The 22001-nt window shown below is 38.7% G+C and overlaps 1 protein-coding gene across 2 annotated transcripts in view; it reads left to right on the forward strand.

The window, feature by feature from the left end:
• The window catches only part of LOC108876063 (glutamate receptor ionotropic, kainate 1), a 30622-nt gene that overhangs the window by 2726 nt on the left and 5895 nt on the right, over positions 1-22001 (forward strand). Inside the window, exons 2-15 of one of the 2 annotated variants that reach the window (XM_018665359.2) lie at positions 6379-6546; positions 6681-6938; positions 10546-10727; positions 11244-11297; positions 11729-11902; positions 12905-13048; positions 18303-18410; positions 18926-18967; positions 19328-19441; positions 19532-19735; positions 19826-20049; positions 20647-20765; positions 21004-21221; positions 21762-21987. In XM_018665359.2, the coding sequence (XP_018520875.1) occupies positions 6379-6546; positions 6681-6938; positions 10546-10727; positions 11244-11297; positions 11729-11902; positions 12905-13048; positions 18303-18410; positions 18926-18967; positions 19328-19441; positions 19532-19735; positions 19826-20049; positions 20647-20765; positions 21004-21221; positions 21762-21987 (2235 nt within the window). The remainder of the gene's footprint in view (positions 1-6378; positions 6547-6680; positions 6939-10545; positions 10728-11243; positions 11298-11728; positions 11903-12904; positions 13049-18302; positions 18411-18925; positions 18968-19327; positions 19442-19531; positions 19736-19825; positions 20050-20646; positions 20766-21003; positions 21222-21761; positions 21988-22001) is intronic. The other variant, XM_018665360.2, reaches the window with a different exon arrangement.

Consider the following 22001-nt stretch of genomic DNA (forward strand, 5'->3'; position numbering starts at 1 on the left):
AATAAATCTCCCCGTCAAATAGTCCAACGCCTTTTGAAACGAAGTGAATTTTCCAGGTGTATTGATACAGATTTATTATTCTTTCAGTCTAAATGTTTTGGCGGTGGGTCGCAAGCAGCTATCCTATAAACAGAGAAACCTCAGTGCTCCACATCAAACGAAGATAGTAGACTGGTTAGGACCTCCTTATTCATTCACAGTCTGGCATGGACCCAGGTTGGAGTGGTGCTGGTGGTGTTGTTGGGGTGGGGGGTCTCACTGGGAACTGGCCCAAGATGGGGAGAGGGGAGAAAGCAAAACACTACGTCATTGTGTTCCTCTGCTTTAAAAGACTCCCCTTCATGTGATAATTGCAGAGTCACAAAAATCACAGATTAGAACCAGGATCTAAAGTTTGGTTTCTTAATATTATCCTATTTCTTTGGGTTTCCGGATTAAAAACAATTTATCCAGCTACCTGAACCTTAGTTTTCTTCTTCTCTGCATTGAAAGGGGGTAACAGAAGTCTATAAAAAGAATAGCCTAAGGGTTTATCAGAATTTGCTTGCAGCACGAGCAGAAGCTTTTGTTTTTGTGACCTCCTAGCATGCATCACCCCACAGCATTGTCTGGCCTATTAAAGATGAGATGGAAGCTCAGTGATCCTGAAAATTATATTGGAAAGTAATTAATGGTAACTATAGCAAGAGCTTTCATTTATCCTTTCTTTATAAATTGCATTAAAGCTGTGATTAAAAAAAACACTGAAAAAAGAGGTTTTCTTTGCAGAAGAGTCTGGCCTTTAACATACAGGCTATTTTTTATTATACTTTTGAGGACTGAATATGCATGATTGTATTCTTGGGTATTTACAATGCACAATTAAGTGGCTCACAAGAAAAGCTTATCTGTGATTTCTGCTCTAACTTCACAGTTTTACCTGCAGCTTTAAGTTTGAACTTGTTATTACTGAAGTATAAATTATCCCAGGCAGCTCTAACTTTCCTGTCCATTTGTTCATCTGCTTGCTAATAGCCTATTGAGTGAGTGCATTGACCCACTTGTCATCTGCAACTCAAAGGGTGAGATGCTTATTCTGTATTTTATCTGCATCACTATCGAAAACGGATCCTGTTTACAATGTTGGTTTGTCATGCTCTGTGAAATGCAGAAATGCAGAATATGCACTGAGCCATGATCCCCCTGACCCATTTTTGGAATTACACTCAAAAAGTGACAGCAAGGCTTGTGTTCAGAAAGGTGTGTTCGGGGGGGGGGCGGCACAGTGTTCTGACACAAAAGCCATACAGGATTGATTTCTTCATCAAAGATAGCTGGTTATTTATGATAAATCCTAATCATATTGTACTATTACAATACCTCACAAATTACTGATCATGTATAAGATGTGACGTGTTATTTATAGATTTGCATGACCTCAATATTAGGGTGGGGACATGTGCCTGAAATAAGACATTATGGTTCAAATCTGTCCAAAACTTAAACACTGTTTTTGTTTTCTTTGTTTTCACACCAGCGCCGCCTTACTCCAGATTTATATTTTGCTCTGAGACTTCATCTGAAGTGGAGCTAGGGCAGTAATTTTAATATACTTTAATAGTGTGTATGGTGGTCAATAAGTAACCAGAAATTGCAGTACAGAAATGCCAAAGGTATGTGTCACCACCACATATTGTAGTTTGTCAACCAAAAGGCACAGAATTTTAACTGTAAAATGTCCCTTTAAAGACATATTTTGGTCACAACACTTGAATTGCCAAATTTAAGTGATCTGCATATATACATTTATGTAAAAATAATGAATATAGGCTTATAAATTGGATTCTTCAAACTCAAATATTGATGCTGGTATCAGCTGGGCTCCAATCTGTAGCACTGATGATGTTATGACCTTGAACATTAGTGTCTGTTTGGATCCAGCAGGCAAAGAGATGGAGATGAAATATTGTATTAAGCCCTGATCAAAGCTGGTTAATTTCCAGGTACTGGAGCATATTCAGGGATTGTTTGTTCAACTTAAAAAAATGTCTGCCTGAAAGGCAGAGGAAATCATTAAATACTGCTGTGGACATCAATGTTGACTTAGTCTCATTGGACTATAATTGTTGAAGCCTGGGGTAGAGACAAACTTAATTATTTTCCCAGTGATATGTGATTTATGAGGTCTTTTAATTGAAAATGCTTGTTGAGATAAGACTATGATTTCCTGCCTCACTTTTCAACCACATTAACATATTAGCTCATTTGAAACTAGTTTTCTAAAAATGAGGTGGAGCACTGTTGCTGCTTCAACTCCAGATGTCTAGGTGGTTGATGGCGGTCATGGGTGTGATATTAACAGTCAATATAGTTGAGCCTAGTTCTCTGTTGCACAGTAACCATGCTAACAGATGGATCAGTCATTGCCGGGGAGGGTGCACCAACCACCTCAGGTATATTAATGATGCGTGTCATCCAAAGACATTTTAACAAAGAGCACAGCTACTTTAAACAGTTTGAATATTTTCCAGTCGAGTTTTGCTGAGGTGGACCAAAGCTGATTGCTTGGACCAGCGCTCTTCAAGCTGAAATGCAGACAAACAGCCGTCACACCGAATCCCACGGGTTGCTCTCTGGAAATCAAGAAACTCATTATACTTTAAACAGAAATTTAAGATCTTATCTCAAGTGGAAATGAGAGGAGAGATAAATGTGTTTTCTTTCACTGTGAGATGTGCCTTTGCAGCAAGATTCAAACAGGAAATGAATAAATGAACTGTGCAATAAAATAGATATTATATTTGTCTTTTGCCAACAATAAAAGTTCTGTGTGTTAATAGTTTGTACGGTTAATTTCAAATGTAAAAGCTTTAACAAATACATGTCTGTTTCTACACCATGCTCATACCGAGATGTGAGTGGATGTTGACACAGTCCAACAGCTGTTATTGTGTCTGTATTTATTTATGACATAAGCTTAATAGACCAATTGTAGGATTAGTAATGAGGTTAGATTCATTTCTCGATGGAAGAGTCAGTAAATTAGGCAGACTGGGCTGTAGTGTTATGTCAATATACAATTAAAGGCTACTGATAAAGGCTGAATTTATAAGATTATATTACGTTATTGTTGGGAGCAGTATAGAGCCTCACATTACAGATTCAACCAGTACATTTGGCTACATTTTGAGCACTTGCATTAGAATGGCTTCTGGTGATTATGCATGTGATTAGAGGGCAACTACAAAAAATGTAAATCAGAAAATCTAAATAGCAGCAGCTATTTTTGCCTCTCGCACAAACTGGACCATGTATTTTCACAGCCTTGTTAAAGCATGAGAAAAACAAAATCACTGATTGGAAATGATGCTTTGATGCTGCCACTTGGATTATTTTGATGTTGAATCCTTAATAAGGCCTGTGACATTTGCTGCAGCCTCTGCATTTAAAGCAAGTAACAATCAAGACCGGCCAGTTAAAACTCGAGTTTACTTCCCCTTTGACATAAAAAAAGACCTTGAAAGAAAAAAAAAGTCACATCAAAGATGCTACAATGGAATATATTTGCTTGGCAAATATGGGAGAGGGTTATTGTATTTTTGCCTGAGAATTTCATATTCCAGTGGATAGAATTAAGGAGTTTAACAGGTCCCAGCAGCTGCTCACTGAGGCTTGGTAACCATAATTAGGATTGGCACTTTCAAGCATGCTTTTAGTGACCAGGGAGTCCAGACAAAGCTCTCTCAGTTTGGGGTTTGAGGCTATGCTACACCAAAGAAAAAGGTCATTCACAATCAAGGTCTCAAGGGGTCTTTTTAAAGGCCTTTTCTCCTTCCAAATCAATCACAATTTCACAGGCAATTCTTCAAAGACTGTTGGAGAGTGCAATGACCTATTGCCATCTGTAGCCTCAGTGTTGAAGTGAGGTAATTTGCAAACTATCGCAACATCAAAATGGTATCTTTATGACTTGTGTTCATGGTTAATGTAGCTATTGATTAATAATTCTGTAAATGGCAGAGCTTTTAAAGTACCTTCTGTGAATGTAAATGTGTCACACTTGAAAACAGTTTATGAAACATTTGCTTTAGGAGGAAGAAAGTGGCTTACCCCAACTGTTAAGAGCTGTGTCTGCACTTGTGAATGTCAATGTAGTGAGAATAAATGTTTAACCCTGAATGTATTAGTTCAGAAATCCTATCACTGAAGGCCCAGATGTTTTAAATGATTTACATTTGAAAGGCTTGGGTGAAATCGACGTGCAGGGGCATTTTTAGTGGGGATAATAGAGTCTGTCCGCCCTATATGCAGGTGGTGACAATCCAGCGTTTTTTCTGGCCTTAATCCTAATGTTTTTCATGCTGTGCTTTATGTAACGGAAATGTAACACTGTATGTAGTGCTCGTGCCTGGCTGGAGTAATATATGGCCATATTGCCAGCAGTGGCATGCCAGACCTGTCATCTTTCTGGAGCAGTGCGGTGGATTAAGAGTTGGATGGTTTTCAGAATGATCTTCTCAACTCTCTGAAACGACCCCGCCCCCCCCACCCGTGGCCCTGGCACACACAGCCAGCTGAAAAGTGATTGTATTTTAAAAGAAAAACCTATCTTGAATTAAAATTGAATTGAACAGTGGTGGTCTCAGCTTGTTTTGAAAGCATGGGTCAGTGTTGATCACCTCGTCCTACGTGGGGGGAAATGTATATTAGTGCTGTCAGACTGGCAGCAGACAATTTTAGTGTTACATGATGGCTTATAATACTTACTACTGTATGTTATGTTTAATACTTCAGATTACCATTTGATGTGTTTTCAGTTACTCTGATATTTGATAGTCAAGCATAGCTAAAATTTTTGGTAGATTAAATGATTAGTCAATCAGGAAAAAGAAATATTAGTTTGATAACTGATTAACTGTTAAACCTCACTGTAATCTAAGTGTTAAGTCCTCTGGAGATTTTGTCTTGTGCTGTGGAAAACTGTCATCTGCATTTTAAAAACTAGATGATGGATAAATTAATAAAAAAAATATTAAACAGTGAATGGATTGTGAAAAAGGATTATTAAATGCAGCCCTAAATGTTAACACAAAAAAAGAGAATAAAGTTTACAAAATGCCATGTAAAATTGGTTCGGTTATAAAAAGCACTCCATTAGCTACTTTCAGGTGCTTGTTGGTACTTTAAATAATTACTGGAGAAACTGACATGCTGCAGAAATCCCTTTTGCACGGCTGATGATTAAGTATGTTTTAGTAAATGAAAAATTATGCTTAGTTTTACAATATAGTTATGACATGAAAACCCTGGTTTATGTTAATCTACTGCTGCATTATTTAGAGTCTCTCCCCTCTTTCAGTGCAATATTAAGGGACAATGAGGCAGCTTCTCTATAAACAGTGGCACTTCAGAGGTTAATGTGGCTTTGCGTTTTCATTGTGGTTTTTATGGGTCTTTATGGTGCTGCAATTTTTAAATGTGGTAGTTCACACGAGTGAAGCAAAGTTGGATTGGTACAGAATAACCGGCAAATGTCACTTTGGTCAAATGAATTCATTTATACGATCAGATAAGAGTTAACACTAAAGAGCACAAAGATGGTAACTAAAACAGCTACAGAGAAAAGAGTAGGTGGGTTTATGTTTAGGAGAGTAAAGCATTACAGTACCTATTTTATTGCAAGACAGTCTTTGATAGCCAGAGTGTTTTGGCAGTCTGAGCAGAAACACTTAGCCCTTAACCTCTTTATAGTAAATTACATTGTGTTTTGGGGACTTGTCTTTGTGATAGTATAAATCATGGGCTGGGCACATATTTAAGTATGATTTCATCAAAGTCTAGAGCAGCAAAGTGAAAGAGATTGCAAATATGAGGTGAATCAATACAGCTGCTTATCTGTTGAGCTGGAGTGAATTACTGCTTTGACATGAAAGGGAAGGAAAATGATGCTTTTAAATGCCTGTCATGATAATGTATTACTGTATAGGCCATCTCTCTGGACATATTAGCTGTGGAGCTGGCCTCTAATGAACTGAATGTGTAACATGTTTTCCTAACCCAATCATCCCACACTTTTATAAAAGCTATTGTGTCATCTCATGAAATTTAGGCCATGGAAATAGGGTGAAGTCAGCAAAGGTCAAGTCTTTCCCTGAATGAGATTAAATCTTGTCATCTCAACCAGGTTTAGCAGCATTATGTGATAGAGGGTACATAGAAAATTGGGCCACGTTACGCAACTTTAAGAATTCAGCTGTGTTGACCTTCAAACTTTAAAAGTATTGAAGGTAAATGACTATGTTGTTTGAAGTCATTCGATCAGTAACTTTTCTGTTACTACCACAGTGTGATATAATGATGCTAACGCTCGTACCACCCCTGTTTCTTCTCCTCCTACAGGGGGCATCTTCGAGACACTTGAAAATGAGCCCATTAGTGTTGAAGAACTGGCCTTTAAATTTGCTGTAACCAACATAAACAGGAACCGGACCTTAATGCCAAACACCACATTGACCTACGACATCCAGAGAATAAACCTGTTTGACAGTTTCGAGGCCTCAAGAAGAGGTAAGGAATGGTCTCATTAATTGTGAAAGCCTTTTCTGTTGAAGAATCAATAAAAGAGATTGTTGTTGACTCGAGTGTCTCTCCTGTTTGTCATTTGTTATTTTCTCTCTCCACTTTCTGTTTCATTACTGCAGCCTGCGACCAGTTGGCACTGGGTGTTGGGGCCGTATTTGGCCCCTCTCACAGCTCATCTGTCAGCGCGGTCCAGTCTATTTGTAATGCCCTGGAAGTCCCTCACATCCAGACACGCTGGAAACATCCTTCAGTGGACAACAAAGATAGCTTCTACATTAACCTCTACCCTGAATACGCCTCCATAAGCAGAGCTGTGTTGGACATAGTGCAGTTCTACAAGTGGAAGACGGTAACTGTGGTCTACGAGGATGCAACTGGTGAGTGAAGATGAGATTTGACGACAGGAGACATATGGTGTTAATCCCAGAGGAAAATTCAGTTATCAACACAGCAGAAATCAGTAGCATATGTCATCTGTAATTAAACATAGCATGAAGGACATCCACTTTAATGTCAAATTCTATCAAACATAGCCACGTGACTAAATGTCTTAAATGTGGTGACAAGTTGGCATGTTTGTATGTGCGTATGGCTTCAATTCCCAGTTTATTAGGTACTCCTAATTTTAACTAATGCAGTAATACAACAGGTCTACAATAAAATCTACCAGGGTTATACTGTCCAGTTTTTGTAGAAAGGGTTTTAGAGTCATTTATTGTATTGTAGCTATTGAGGCTGTAGTTTGTGCTGTTGTTGGACTACATTAGTTGTACTATTTTGTTCACTCCATCTTTGAGGGTCGACGTAAACATTTGAAATTGGCTGAGTGTGCTTGTGTGTGTTACATATTCCAAAGTGGTGTGAAAGTGTGTGTTGGTGTTAGGATCAAATTACCTGCACGTACATTATTTATGTCGATCAATAAGGAAACACAGGCAGCCAACAAAAACCTATGTACCACTATGTACAGATGTGTGAATATATGCGGGTGCTTGCAAGCATATATGGGAATACATGTAGGAGTATGCATATTTATGTACAGTATATATGACCATAATATATAAATCATATAAGACACCTCTCTCATGGGACAGAAAAGACTATCCTCAATCATTGTTTTACATAGAGTTACATGACAAGGTGCTGAAATCCTGCTGTACAATACTAATTTATAATTCTATGGCCAGAAAAAGATTTCGGAGGGACAGATGATGGGAGGATATCCCAGTATGGGAAACACTGACAACACATTGTTAAGCCGATACTAGGGGAAACAGGGGCTAGTCTGAAAAGAGGTTCAAACTATTTACAGATGGAAATGCTCTACAAGAAATGTCCCCATTCAAACCCTCTGTGCAAACCAATGTTTAAGAGATTTTCAGAATTATAAGAAGTTAACAGTCTGACAATGTTCACACAATGCTCACTACAAATATTTAATGGGCTAAATGATTAGAGTATTCAAGAATAAAAAAATCATTCTTGCACCTCCAGTTAAAACCTCATGTTTACAGGGAAAAAATGTAACCATACTGTCAATTCACAGATTTACAGAGTATTGTAAGAATACTGAAGTCTTACTGGGTTTCCTCATAAAGCACTATGGTTTACACCATAGATTTACAGCACATAACAAAGAAATGCCAAATTCAGCTGCAGTTGTATAAAACCACGTGCTAAATAATACTACTTCACTGTAAGCCTATGTTAGATAAGTGTAATGTCTCCCTAATGTCTTATTGTCAATATATATTGATGCTTCTGTATAGAATTTCAAAAGTGCCTCGATCAATGAGCTCGCATTGTCTTGCCTCAGGCCTCAAGGCCATATGACTGCATAGAAACCTGTACTGACCACCATCCCATAACATCAAGCTGCTGCAGTGATGTTACAATGAGACAGCCTTGCCTATCAGTGACTGCTGCATCACACCACAACTACACCCTGAACAGCAACTCAATTCATTAAAACACATATAAGAGACTGGGAAAACCACACACAACCAATGAGCACCAGAGCACAACGAGACAATGAGTGAACTGCAGTTTATGAAAAGAATGTCATGTGGAAACAAATCAACAATATGAAGTATCTCTATAAGCCTCACAACCTGTGCAATAAGACCTAACAGTAATCCCTGCCAGAATAAACAAACATCCAGTTTCCAAACCCTATCACACAGCAGAGGAAGGAAGGAGCATGTTTCTTACCTTTGAAGTAGATTCTTCTTTGACCTCGTGTTTTCAAACTCACATATCATGTCCTCTCACTTGGCTCCACAGGCATACATCATGATTATCCGGTTATAGTTGCGATAAATCGTGATGACTGCAATGTCCAGGCAGAGTGGTCATTTATTATCTCACAGTTTGACTGTTCGTCACGCGGTGAAGCAAGAATCTGGTGGACTTTTATAATCCTGCTGTTGAATATCATTGTTGCATTAAAACACTCGCCATTGCTTTGAGTATGGAGCTGCGGGGACGTATGTTCCTCTGGCTTTTTTTTAACTGGCCCGTTAAGAGTTGTCTGGCGCTGACATTGTCGAGTTAACTTGGCAAATGTTTGGCTTTCAAACTCACCACAGTCACGTGGCAATCACAAACACGACTGTTACACCTGCTTCATGTGCAACATACCTGCAAAATGCAGATCACCACCAGCTTAATAAGAACTTTTATTTTGAAAGTCGATCGGAAATTGTGGTACACTATCATGTCTAATTGACGCTAATTTCACGAATTAAAAGTTTACATTTTCACCGTGACCACTAGAGGGCAGTGAACACGTATGATAGCGACATTACCTACATAGGAGGATGACATGAGATTTTGATGTTTAGAAGAAAAAAATAGTGCTGTAGTTAAACGGCTGCATAGGCAGGAACTATACAGTGCATTACAAAATAATAAAAATCAAGTGGGAAATTTGCTTTGTGGGTTTAAAAATCTGCTAACGTTTGTCGCCCTCCAGTGGTTACATTGAGGAACTGCAAAGCAAATTTATGGAGTTCGCGTCAATGCGTACATGACAGCACACTGAATATTTTCAAAATGAAGTCACAAAACCGAAGTAAAACAAACTGACAGAAATGTTTCCTACGGTTAGACAACAACTCCACATCTTTCGGTGTTGTTAATATTTAGTTGACTAACTTAATGCTATGCTAATAAGTTAGTCCAGTGTGTAAATGATTAAGTATAGTTAGCACATTAATCTAGTGTTGCTAGGCTTCCTCAACTTTTCATTTAATCCTTGCGTCCTGTCTTTGTAGAAATAGTTTATCAGGTGTGTTTACTGCCCTCCAGTGGTCACACAGAGGAACTACTAAATCAAATAAGTCAAAGTCAACGATATTGTTAACATAAGATATTTCCGGTTAAGGTTTTCAAAATAAGAACTGGACACAAAACACTGAAATAATCTTTTTTTTTTTCTCCAGTTCAGTTTGCCAATGTAATACTTTCTTGCAGTACTCACTAGAGGATACTGAACACTAGATTTTTTTTTTTTTTTAAATCAAGCAGACAAAAAAATATTTCAAAATCCATTGACCAAACCAAAGCAGTCGGAGAGGAGCTTGCCAAAATTATTATGGAATAATTACGTTTTGTTCTCTGGTCAAGTAATTTGTTTGTTTGCATATAATTATTATCACTCCTGAAACTTGACTTGTATCTCTAGCCAAAACTCATGAGTTATGTATTTTGGTGATGTTAACGAAATAATTTAGACTACATATAGAACTGTATGTATAATTGAAATTGTATAATATGTATAATTGAAGTTGGCACATTCATAAGCAGTCACTGAAGCAGATGCATTTTTGAAAATCAAATCAAAAACAGATTGTTTTAATGACACAGTTTTTCCCAAACTACACCATGGATAATGGGGTTATGTCATACGTAAATACCTACAGAAGCTGTGTTAGATCTGTGATTGCTGAGTCTAATAATAGTCCTCTTTTCTTTTGCTTAAAGGACTGATTCGTTTGCAAGAGTTAATCAAAGCTCCATCCAGATACAGCATTAAAATCAAGATCCGTCAGCTGCCAACAGGTAGTAAAGATGCCCGTCCTCTGCTGAAAGAGATGAAGAAGGGGAAGGAGTTCTATGTCATCTTTGACTGCTCTTACCAGACATCAGCTGATGTTCTCAAGCAGGTAGATATCACAGACATCTGCCAGCATGTAGTCTATCCCAAGCAGAGGCCACTGACCTCAGAGTTTACTTTTAACACAGAAAGCAGTTTGAATTTTTCAGCGGAGAATACGCCCTGTGCTATTTTTTTGCATTTCCTCTTGCTTTTGGTTTAATATTCATGTGCAAGATTAGTCGAATTCTATCCCCTCCAGAAATCCTATGTTCATTTTCAAATCCAAGCAGAGCCTATTTCTGAGCCAGACATACACATTTAGAACCAAAAGCTGCGCAGAAGATTAATTGGACACCACACTGACATGAGCTAATTGTGGCATATACTCACTCAAATACTTGTTTATGCGAACCACTCAAACAATACAGAATGAGCTAATTCAACTTGGATGAAATTAAATGAAGAGTCCCAGGATATAAATATAAACATGGTTGAATGGCGACAGGGTGGGGGGGGGGGACAATTTTTCCTGGCTGTGGAAAACTCTAAACCACTCCCTCCTCTCCTATCCTATCCTGTTTAGATCTTGTCCATGGGGATGATGACTGAATATTACCACTTCTTCTTCACCACACTGGTAAGAAAATCACCTTATTCTCTCAAGAACACATGAAGGTTGTTTTATTTAACATATATGCACAGAATCACTAACTCTTGAGGTTTGAAACCCGATGGATATGTTCACTGGTAAGGTGCCATGTAATTACACACTGTTCCATTGTCTTAATTAAGTGTCCTTTTATCCTACGTAAGTTTAGACGAGTGTGTTCATCTAGTGATTCTGTTATGCAAAGATTATGCAGATGAACACAAGCATCTGTGGTTTGTTTTATAATAAGATTGCTGGATGTTTTCAGTGTCCTTGGCATAATTCCATAGTATTATACTGTACATTGTTCCACTGTTTTAATCAAGTGTCCCTTTGCCCTTGCTGAATAAGTCACATCCTCTTTTGGGTCTGTTGAAGCAGAATCACATTAATCCTGCACTGATGTTGTTCCTCTGTAGGACCTGTTTTCCCTTGACCTGGAGCCATACCGCTACAGTGGGGTCAACATGACAGGGTTCAGACTGCTCAACATAGATAGCCCTCAAGTGGCCTCAGTGGTGGAGAGGTGGGCCATGGAGCGACTACAGGCTCCCTCCAAAGCTGAGACTGGAATGATGGAGGGGATGATGACGGTGAGTTTGCTTTTTCCTTCCTATTCCCTTCACTCCTCATGTTTAATGTCTAACTACTACAAGGGGTGGGGGGGTGTTTCTCAGCAGGGACAGTCATGTTAACAATATTCTCTCTGACGTTTCTGTGCTTATAACAACATGACCAACAGGTTGTTTAAATCTCTTTAAAATTCAATTCAATTTCAATTCAATTTTATTTATATAGCGCCATATCACAACAAAAGTCATCTCAAGGCACTTTTCATATAGAGCAGGTCTAGACCATACTCTTTAAAACCAGACAACAGAAAATATATGAACAGCTGACAAGCTCACCAGACGAGAAAAGTTGCCCGCGGCTGAAAAGAATCAGTTTGACAATAGCCAGTCTGATTTCCACACTGTTTTCTTTCCCCATTGATTTGATTTTGTATCATGAACAATAGGTGTGCATGGCAAGTTCAGACAATTCAGTTCAGTTCAGACAATTTGATTACAGTCATTAAATGTTCACAGGTTTTCTCTCACAATAAGTAGAAATAATTCAAATTGAACTTAGATGTTACATTTTATTTACATAAACTTGACCTTCTCATATCAATTAAGGCCATTTTCTAGATGCAGACATAACCACTGAGAGACTTTGAATGTAAATGTATAACATATAACCTATTTTAAGAAGCTACACAAGACCTTTACAAAAATTTAATCACAGCCCCTGATCGCCCATACTTGAATATGGCATGCAGCAAACCACCATGTTGCTTTCTGATTGTGTGTACAATCAAAAAGGTACTTTGGACAGAATTGCTCACCAAACTGTGCTGACTGTGGCTGATTGTGATTGGCTGATTGATTGCTCTTCATGTAGTCTGCAAAAGTAGTGCTGTGTTTTTTATATATGCTTTGAGACACCATATGGCACAGCGTTTGTGCATCCATACTCCTGATGTGATAAGTGCAATAAGGTGTGATTTGTGATCCCTGCTGATGGATGACGACGGCCGTGTTTTTCTCTTTCAGACCGAAGCAGCTCTGATGTACGACGCCGTCTACATGGTGGCTGCTGCCTCGCAACGCGCCTCCCAGATCACTGTCAGCTCCCTTCAGTGCCACAGACACAAACCCTGGCGCTTTGGATCACGCTTCATGAACATGCTCAAAGACGTGAGTTAGGTTTATGAATGTGTGACACCCACCCCTCTTGTTCCATCCATCCATCCATCCATCCATCCGTTTCACAGCCTGCTGCCTTTATTTCATTTCCTTGGGTGCAGGAGCAGAAACAATAGAGTTAGATCAGATGTGGTGAACACATCTGTGACGACCATATTCAAAATAATTTTTCTCAGGAGAGAGGGACTGACGTCATCTGTTCCATGTTGGAGGTCTTTTAACTTAGAGAGTTATCAAATGGCTACTGATGATGGCTTTCTATATACCTTATCTTACGGTGCAAAAGGTTATTGAAAATGGGGAAAAAAATAATTTCTACATGAACTATTGATCTGACAGCAGGTGGAACAAGTGCACAGTAAGACAGAAGCACATTTGAAAGCAAAGTGACAGTGGAAAAACATGGTAACAATCACAGTTTAAATTTGGAAGTAGACTTTTTCAGTTTTTGTTCTTCAGGCTCTGTGATGAAGCATATTGAATTTGAAGTAAAATAAGGGATACTCCATTAAAGTGCCAAGTTTCTGCTTTAATTTTGGTGGGTTCACATCAATATTTAATTTCATATATTCCATTTAACACATAATGTCCAAATTGAAAGCATTAAAAAATTAATTTGACACTTGGCTACTAAATGTTTCTTGAGCAGCTATGTGTCATTTCAGTGTCAGTTCATGCACAAAATAGCTCACATATGGCTCAGATTGAGAGATTAGATTTGCCAGCAGTTGGGTACATTCTAAGAAAGCAGGTGCACCAGGGAAAATTAGAAAGTGGCAAATGTCCTGGTGGACCTAGGAGCACTGGTCTTACGGATGACCACGGAATGCTACAAGGCAAGTCAAGAATGCTCCAATCTCCAGGATTTAGGTGTACATGCATCCTTTTCAATGATCATGTCCACAACCTCAGAGGATTCGCCACAAGATGCAAAACTCTTCACAAAACCTCAAAAACAGAAAGGCCAGGTTGCAGTTTGCAAAAACAAACAAAAAGGACAAAGGTTTTTGAACCGTTAAAACAAAATGAATGCAGAGATGTATAGGAGCATTCTGTGTGTTCAGATTCAACTAAATGCTTTAAAACTCCCTGGATGACATTGCCTCATTAAGCAGAACAATGATCCTATTATGGCCCAAGTAACCAGAGGGCTTTTCAGGGTGAAGAGGTGGAATATTCCCAACTTGTCAATCACCTGATCTAAATCTGATTGAGAGACCCTACAACAAGCAACAGCTGAAGGTGGCTATAGTGAAGGGCTGGGAGAGCATCACAGAGAAAGATGCAAGGATCTTTTACAAAATATTAAATATGGTTATTTTATTTGGCTTCATGCGTGTCTGTCCAATTACTCTTGAATCCCTAAACTTCGGGTACTTTGTGTTAAAAGGGCTACAACACTCACACAGTTCTTTCTATATTAATGTAAACCTACTCAAATTAAAACTCAGACTTGGCACTTTAATATCTCTTCATTTCAAATTGAGTGTGCTGAAGCACAGACCCTGAAGAAAAAAAAAACACGTAACTGTCCAGATACTTACTTCTGGATGGTATATTAATTAGAATTTAATAGGTACTCTTGTTATATTGCACTCTCTAATTAGATGTTTCTTTGACAAATGAGCTTTTCAAATGCGAGTGGGGACAGAATATTGAGGGACACAGGCAATGTCAAAGAGCCCTGAGAGCAGAGTGAGAGTAAATGAACTTTACAGTCTCAGCAGATATTGTCTGTAATTAGACTTGTGATCACACACTAAAGTATAAAATATGAGCTTCTTGTCCAATGATGATTAACAGTACATTGCTCCCTACTCAGTCTTACGCTCAATAAATATAAGATCCTATATCCTCACAAGCACATTCAAGCTGTTGTCTCTGCACTAATTTAAAGGGATCATGCTGGGGTTTTAGCCCCTTTACATAAAATCATATGTACTTTACCAGCAAATATTTTCCAAAGCCTACCATATAATTAGTTACTCATCAGTGTAGAAGCTTAGCCAAAGCTCAGTAGACAATCTGGTGGGGAATTGGGTGGAAGTGCCTGGTACATACATGTATGCTGAAGGAGCTGATTATGGAAAAGGAGGCGCAGGTGTGTGAGCAGATGGAGATCAGGTGGCTGAGGAACATTAGGATGAGCTGAGGACAACTGCTGGAGGATGATGGAATAGCAGGGTTTGAAATGATGTGAAGTTATAGTGTCAGGCAAACAGGAGTACTGAAACTGATGTTAGGAACCGGTAGAATCCATGACAAATGGTTTCTATCTGTTGTATTACTATATCTGCAGAAGAGAATTAGCCTGCCAGGTGTTAGCATTAGGGTTAGGTAACTTACCCATGAGACCCATTTTGTCCTGGATTTGATAACATCTCACAAAATCAAAGATAATAAAAGTTGTGCATTGCAGCGTAGTTCAGTGATAAAACGCTGATTTGTTTCCCGAGAGCTCTGTAGGGAGAGGTCAGAGTGATCATATCATATAAGCAGTGGAGGAATTGCAAGTCTCTGCTTTACACTTTTTGAACCTTTTTTAAATGTTCACGTTTATTTGTGGTGTCTAAAGGATATGCCTGATTTGAAAAATGTGCATTGCATTACCTCACAGTAACTGTGTAACTATGACTACAATCAAAACAGACATGATATTCACTGTGGTGGATCACTAGCAAGTAAGTCACAAGTCAAGAATGGACAAAAACATGAAAAAGAGCTGGTATGGTTCTTCAAGACTGTATTTCGAATCATAGCTGTAAACTAACTTTGTTATCTGAAGTGCCCTTGAGGAAGACATTGAATCCAGGGGTGCTGCTCTGGAGCTCGGCCTGCACTCTAGCTCTCGTGGGGGAGGGAAGGGAAAAAGATAAATTCCCCTGCAGGAATCAAGCTGTGTCACAAAATATAAAGGTTAAGTTTGCAGAGAAGTTCATGAAGAACTCACAGCTGAAGAAAATCAGGTTCACCTTTGTGTTCTTGACTGTTTTCCTAAAATGTGCAGATGCAGAACATGTTTGTTTGTCAGGGTGGCTCATAGGCTTGAAGGAGGAGTGGAAAAAGGAAATGAGTTTTTCTAATTGTTCACAGTTTTCATGGATGTTCAGTGAGGTTTCACTGCTGTGTTGAAATCTCATTCTTATCCTTTATATCATCCGGATTCTCCAGTCCGAGAGGATCCATTTCATCACTACATGTACAGTGACACCAACACATTAGACAGTTTTGATTGGTGAGGATTTAAAAAGAGACTTGTTGACAGGAATAAATCTGGATTTAGTGGTCAAGCAGGTCTCACAGATGTGTGCAATAAGACAGTGTGTGAAGCAGTCTAATCAAAGAGCAACTTCACCAAATGATACCCTGAAACTGTCTATGGATGCAAAAGATCTTTGCATTAGGAACTGTTGTTAGAAACTTGAACTCCTGTTAATGTCTGGTTTAAACTTGAATATTGTGTTTGTGCATGTGAGTTGCAATGAGGAATACTAACCTTCATTTAACTTGAAACATGGTGTAAAATTTGTGAAGCAGTGCGGCATCATAGCACAATGGATTTAGATGAATTTCACTCTTAATGTTGTTTTGTCTGCTGCATGTTGCACATACTAATGGCTCAGGATGCATTTGTTTTGGTTCCACTGGACTGAATAGAATTCTCTTTCCCTGATATAAACTGAGTGACTGATTGATGTAAGTCTCTGTTTGGGGGCTGAAAGAACATGATGATGAAATACAAAGGCTCACTGTTGTTTGGCACAATTTAATATACCTGTAATTGATTTCTAACAAAAGAAATATTGTGTATTGAATTTGGAGTATTTTGTAGACACATGGTGTAGCATGACATTGAATTAGTTCCCCAGATGATTAGATTGATTAGATTATATTATGATCAATCGTTGTGGCGAGGAAGAGTTTGCCCAAAAATACCCAATAAAACCTTTCCCTCTTACCTCAAAATCCATTTACTCATTCAGAGAGTTTTGGCGGTTTGGAACTTCTGCCAGTACCATGTGCTCAGTGGCATTTGGTTTGCATCGCTCACAGTGCCCCCAATAATTTCTACTTCTGCGAGCACACCACACAAAGCGAGGTACGCTGGTGTGAGCTTCAATACAAAGCCTTGAAAAATAAACACAGCTCAGTCACACAGCTCCTCTCTTGTATACCATGCTTTATTTCCCAAATGTATTTGGCTATTATTTTCAGTGAAAGACCCAACACCTATGTCCCTTTTCAAACATAACAGTTCATAACTATGACAGTTACTCACAATAATCAGCAGGTTTCACTGAGAACTACTTACTTCCAAGGGACACCATCCACTCCAACTGTCCTATGTTTGTGCTGAAGGAATAAACTGTTCACAAGTTGCATGGATTATCATAAGTAACCCAATTTTTCAGTAATAATATGTAAACTAGGGAGCAGCAGCATGCTTTTGTTTACACAGCTGAAGTCTCTTCATCAGTGTGTGATTAGATTATGTCTCCTGTGAATGTCATGTAGAAGCAGAGTAGGGAATTCTGGCACAACTTTGCCTTCTCCATGGTGCGTGGAGAAGGAAAAAAAAATATTTAGATGTAATGTAACAGTGAAATAGGAAAGAGTTTTAAGACTTGGATCTACCCTTTCCACATGTATATGGGGGTGAGTTGCCCCTTTAATCATAACTTCATACACTTTGATTCTCAGCCAAAAAATCTGAAATTATGAAATGTCATGGGCTGAATGTAGGCAAATTTACAGTAGGTGTATTGATTCTGTTCTCATAAAGAAACTGGCCTCTCAGCTTTCTTTGTCAGTGCAGAATTGAGATGCAGCTCATTTTTCTAGGGCCCTCTCTGATAAAGATTTAACCTGACTGTTATTCATCTGAGCTCACTTCATTATCAACTGCATTCAAATATTTCTGAGCTCTGCTGCCCACCCGCTGCTCTCCACTCAGTCGAGGCTATGCCTGCCTGTTCTATTTACATCACCGTCCACCATGTTATATACTCAGAGACACTTAATATTTCCGTTGAGGATCCAGCCAATGCAAAAATGTCCATTAAGATGCAGTAAGCCTTTGTCAATGTTCCTCGCTTAATGGAGGGCTTATCAATTATTCATTTTTTAAGAATTGTTTTCATATTTCCAGGCTTCTGCCTGACTTTGCATTTGTGTATATGACAATAAGAACTGAGGGATTCATTGTTTTTTTTTTTTTGTTTGTTTTCTGCCCTCTTCACCACAGGCACAATGGAACGGCTTGACGGGACAAATAATTATAAACAAGACAGACGGCCTGCGGAAAGAATTTGATTTAGATGTCATCAGCCTCAAGGAGGATGGCTTGGAGAAGGTGAACTATCTGACCCGTGTCTATACTGTCAGTGCAGGCTGTTATTGTAGACATTCAAGCAAGCAGAACTGAACAGGGTAGGAAAAACAGAGACAAACAAGGTCACTACTATTCACTGTAACCTTGTTTTTTTTTTCCTAAAGATTCAGAAAGATGGCTTTTCTGTAAAACATTATATAGTACAATTCACTGAAAGACACAGAGATCTCAAAATCTGGTGTCCTAATTATGCCTCAAAAAGGGAACTTTTTGAACTGTTTTGACACATCACATTTGCAGATATTTAGTAGTTGTCATTTTAAGCTCAAAAGTTTGGTCTGGTTTGGTTAAAGATTATTTAAATTAAACTCATGATTTAACACAGTTGGAAATAAATATTGAGTTTAAAACAAAATTAGAGTTTTAACCAGATGAGTTATTTTACCTTAAAGCCAAAACTCATCACTATTGTTGCACTTTTCTTCTATGTTCAGGGCTCTGTGATTAAAATGCTTTCTCTTTATTATTTCTGCAAGACAATCGCAGGCAACAACCGCCTGAATAAAGTGTGGAAAAAGGTCTGTACTTAAGCTGCTCTGGCAGTCTAAAGGAATATTGACACTAATTTACTCTACCTGATGCACTCTGTGACGTCTCCCATTTTCATAATAAATACATTTTAGGTTCTGGTGGGAAGAAATGTTCAACATTTCTGTAGTGGACAAGACAAAGTTTTATATAAGATACCGTGTTTTGCACTCCTTTCTTCTTTTCCCTCCCCTGCCCTCATGTGTTTGTTCTTCAGTTGTATTTTCTGACTCCTACTACTTGTTTCCCTTCTATTCATTATTTACCTTGATTATGTGAAGGTGACTTGGGCAGCTCGGGATCTTTGATGTTCAGTCAGTGTGGTTATTTGGATGTTTTATTCTTTACAGATTGGCGTGTGGAACTCCCAAACAGGCCTTAATTTAACAGAAAACAACAAGGATTCATCCACAAATGTGACCGACTCAATGGCCAACAGAACCCTTATTGTCACTACTATTCTGGTATGAATAAAAGTAAAGTCATTATCTGGCAGTATTTGATCAGGCATGTCTTGATAAAACTAATGAAGTCTGTACTGTGTCTTTTTCTAGGAAAATCCTTACGTCATGTATAAGAAATCTGATAAGCCGCTGTATGGAAATGACCGTTTTGAGGGCTACTGCCTCGACCTGCTCAAAGAGCTCTCCAACATTTTGGGCTTCTCCTATGAGGTAAAGCTGGTGTCAGATGGCAAATATGGAGCTCAGAATGACAAGGGGGAGTGGAATGGCATGGTGCGAGAACTCATTGATCACGTGAGTATTGATCTATCAATCTGACCGTAAGAGAAAAGGCATTTAGGTGATCAACACTATCATCTGACTGTGGTTTTGTTCTGTAACCAGGTGGCTGACCTTGCCGTGGCCCCTCTCACTATTACATACGTGAGGGAAAAGGTGATAGATTTCTCCAAGCCCTTCATGACACTGGGGATCAGCATCCTTTACCACAAACCCAATGGCACCAATCCGGGAGTGTTCTCGTTCCTCAACCCGCTCTCTCCTGATATCTGGATGTATGTGTTGCTGGCATGTCTCGGTGTCAGCTGTGTGCTGTTTGTCATTGCCAGGTAAACTGCTACACGGGAAAAAAGGTGAACCAATTTGATTTGGCTCACAAGTGATAAATGATTTGCTAAATTTATTTTTTTACTAAACAGACCACTTGGCAGCAAAAAAAAATCAGTGGCAATAAATTAAATGGTATTGCGTGGTTTAGGATGAGTATATATGCTGTAACTATGTCTCTATGTATGAAAAGTGTAAAGCAAATGTTGATAAATGGGACTAAAGAATATGTTTATTGTAGTTGGTTACACTTATATTTTTAAAGGCAAAATTTTACTTTGTTTGAACATTTCAATTTCCTCCATATAGGTCATTTAGAACTATTAATAGTCAACCATTAATTTTAGTTTCAACAAGGATCTATAGATCCAATGCATACTGCTGCATTAAGAGACCACAGTAATGTTTCTGTCTCCTTGGTCAGTTAATTAAGTCAGATGACTTTACATTATGTCATTAGAAATAGCTAGAAAACAGGTTAAATGCAGGTAGTAATGATTAAATAGAAGTTGTTGCAACAGACCTAAACTTATCTTATTCTCAACAAATCACAATTTTTAAACATTATTTTTTGTGACTGTTTTATTCTTCACCTTCAGGTTCACTCCGTATGAGTGGTACAACCCTCATCCCTGCAACCCAGACTCTGATGTGGTTGAAAACAACTTCACTCTAATAAACAGTGTCTGGTTTGGAGTTGGAGCACTTATGCAGCAAGGTATACTTACTGTTATTATAATTATATTGTGTTTTATGTTATTTTCATACCTGGCATAAGTTTCCCTTGGAGCACTTTCAATCCTAACCTAGAATCACAGTATAATATTTGTGGTATGCCTGGGGGAAAAAAAACAAAAAAAAAGTTTGTCAGTGTCATGGCTATTATTTGTAGTATATGTGGTCATGGTATATGTATTTGTAGAATTCATAACGTACCTTGTGTTATTATCTTACAGGATCTGAACTGATGCCTAAGGCCCTCTCTACCAGGATAGTTGGTGGAATATGGTGGTTCTTTACGCTGATAATAATCTCCTCATACACTGCCAACTTGGCTGCCTTCCTCACTGTGGAGAGGATGGACTCACCAATCGACTCCGCAGATGACTTAGCCAAGCAAACAAAAATCGAGTACGGTGCTGTGAGAGACGGCTCCACTATGACCTTTTTTAAGGTAACCTTCTTCCAGCTGTACAGTAGATGGGAAAGTGATTGTACAAGAGAACCACTTTGAGTTCAGTAGTTCTTATCCTTGAGTTCTCAGTCATCACAGTAATGGCATATCTACTGTCTGATAGGTTGGCAGAAAACAGAGTTGGGGGAAAAAACTGTAGGGTTAAAGCTTTGTAGTTTAGAAACTTCCTTATACGTGCAGCTTAACAAAATCCTGTGGCCAATGTTTCCATACAGATTTCAATGATTTATTGTTTTGCTTGCAGCACATCCACCGGTTTATCTGAATGCACAGTGGTAATTGAATGAGGTTAAATGGATTTGTACACACTTGTCACATCCCATTCCCTGCTATGCATCAAAATGATAGCTCTAGTCAGCAGATGGTCTGCAGATAGTTCAATTTGAAATATTAGAAACAAGCCACTGACCATGTATCAACATTATCTGTTCTGTTTAAAACCCTCTGATGTTGTTTTCTGTGTTGAGCATCAAGATGCATTGTTTTAAACCTCCATAAATCCTGATTTTGATTCGACAGAAATCTAAGATCTCAACCTATGAGAAAATGTGGGCCTTCATGAGCAGCAGGAAAAACACAGCCTTGGTGAAAAACAACCGGGAGGGGATTCAGAGGGTCCTCACCACAGACTATGCTCTTCTGATGGAGTCGACCAGCATCGAGTACATCAGCCAGCGCAACTGCAACCTCACACAGATTGGAGGCTTGATAGATTCAAAGGGCTATGGTGTGGGAACCCCAATTGGTAAGAGGGATGAG

Source organism: Lates calcarifer, linkage group LG21, assembly GCF_001640805.2.
Source record: "Lates calcarifer isolate ASB-BC8 linkage group LG21, TLL_Latcal_v3, whole genome shotgun sequence".
Lineage (NCBI taxonomy): Eukaryota > Metazoa > Chordata > Actinopteri > Centropomidae > Lates > Lates calcarifer.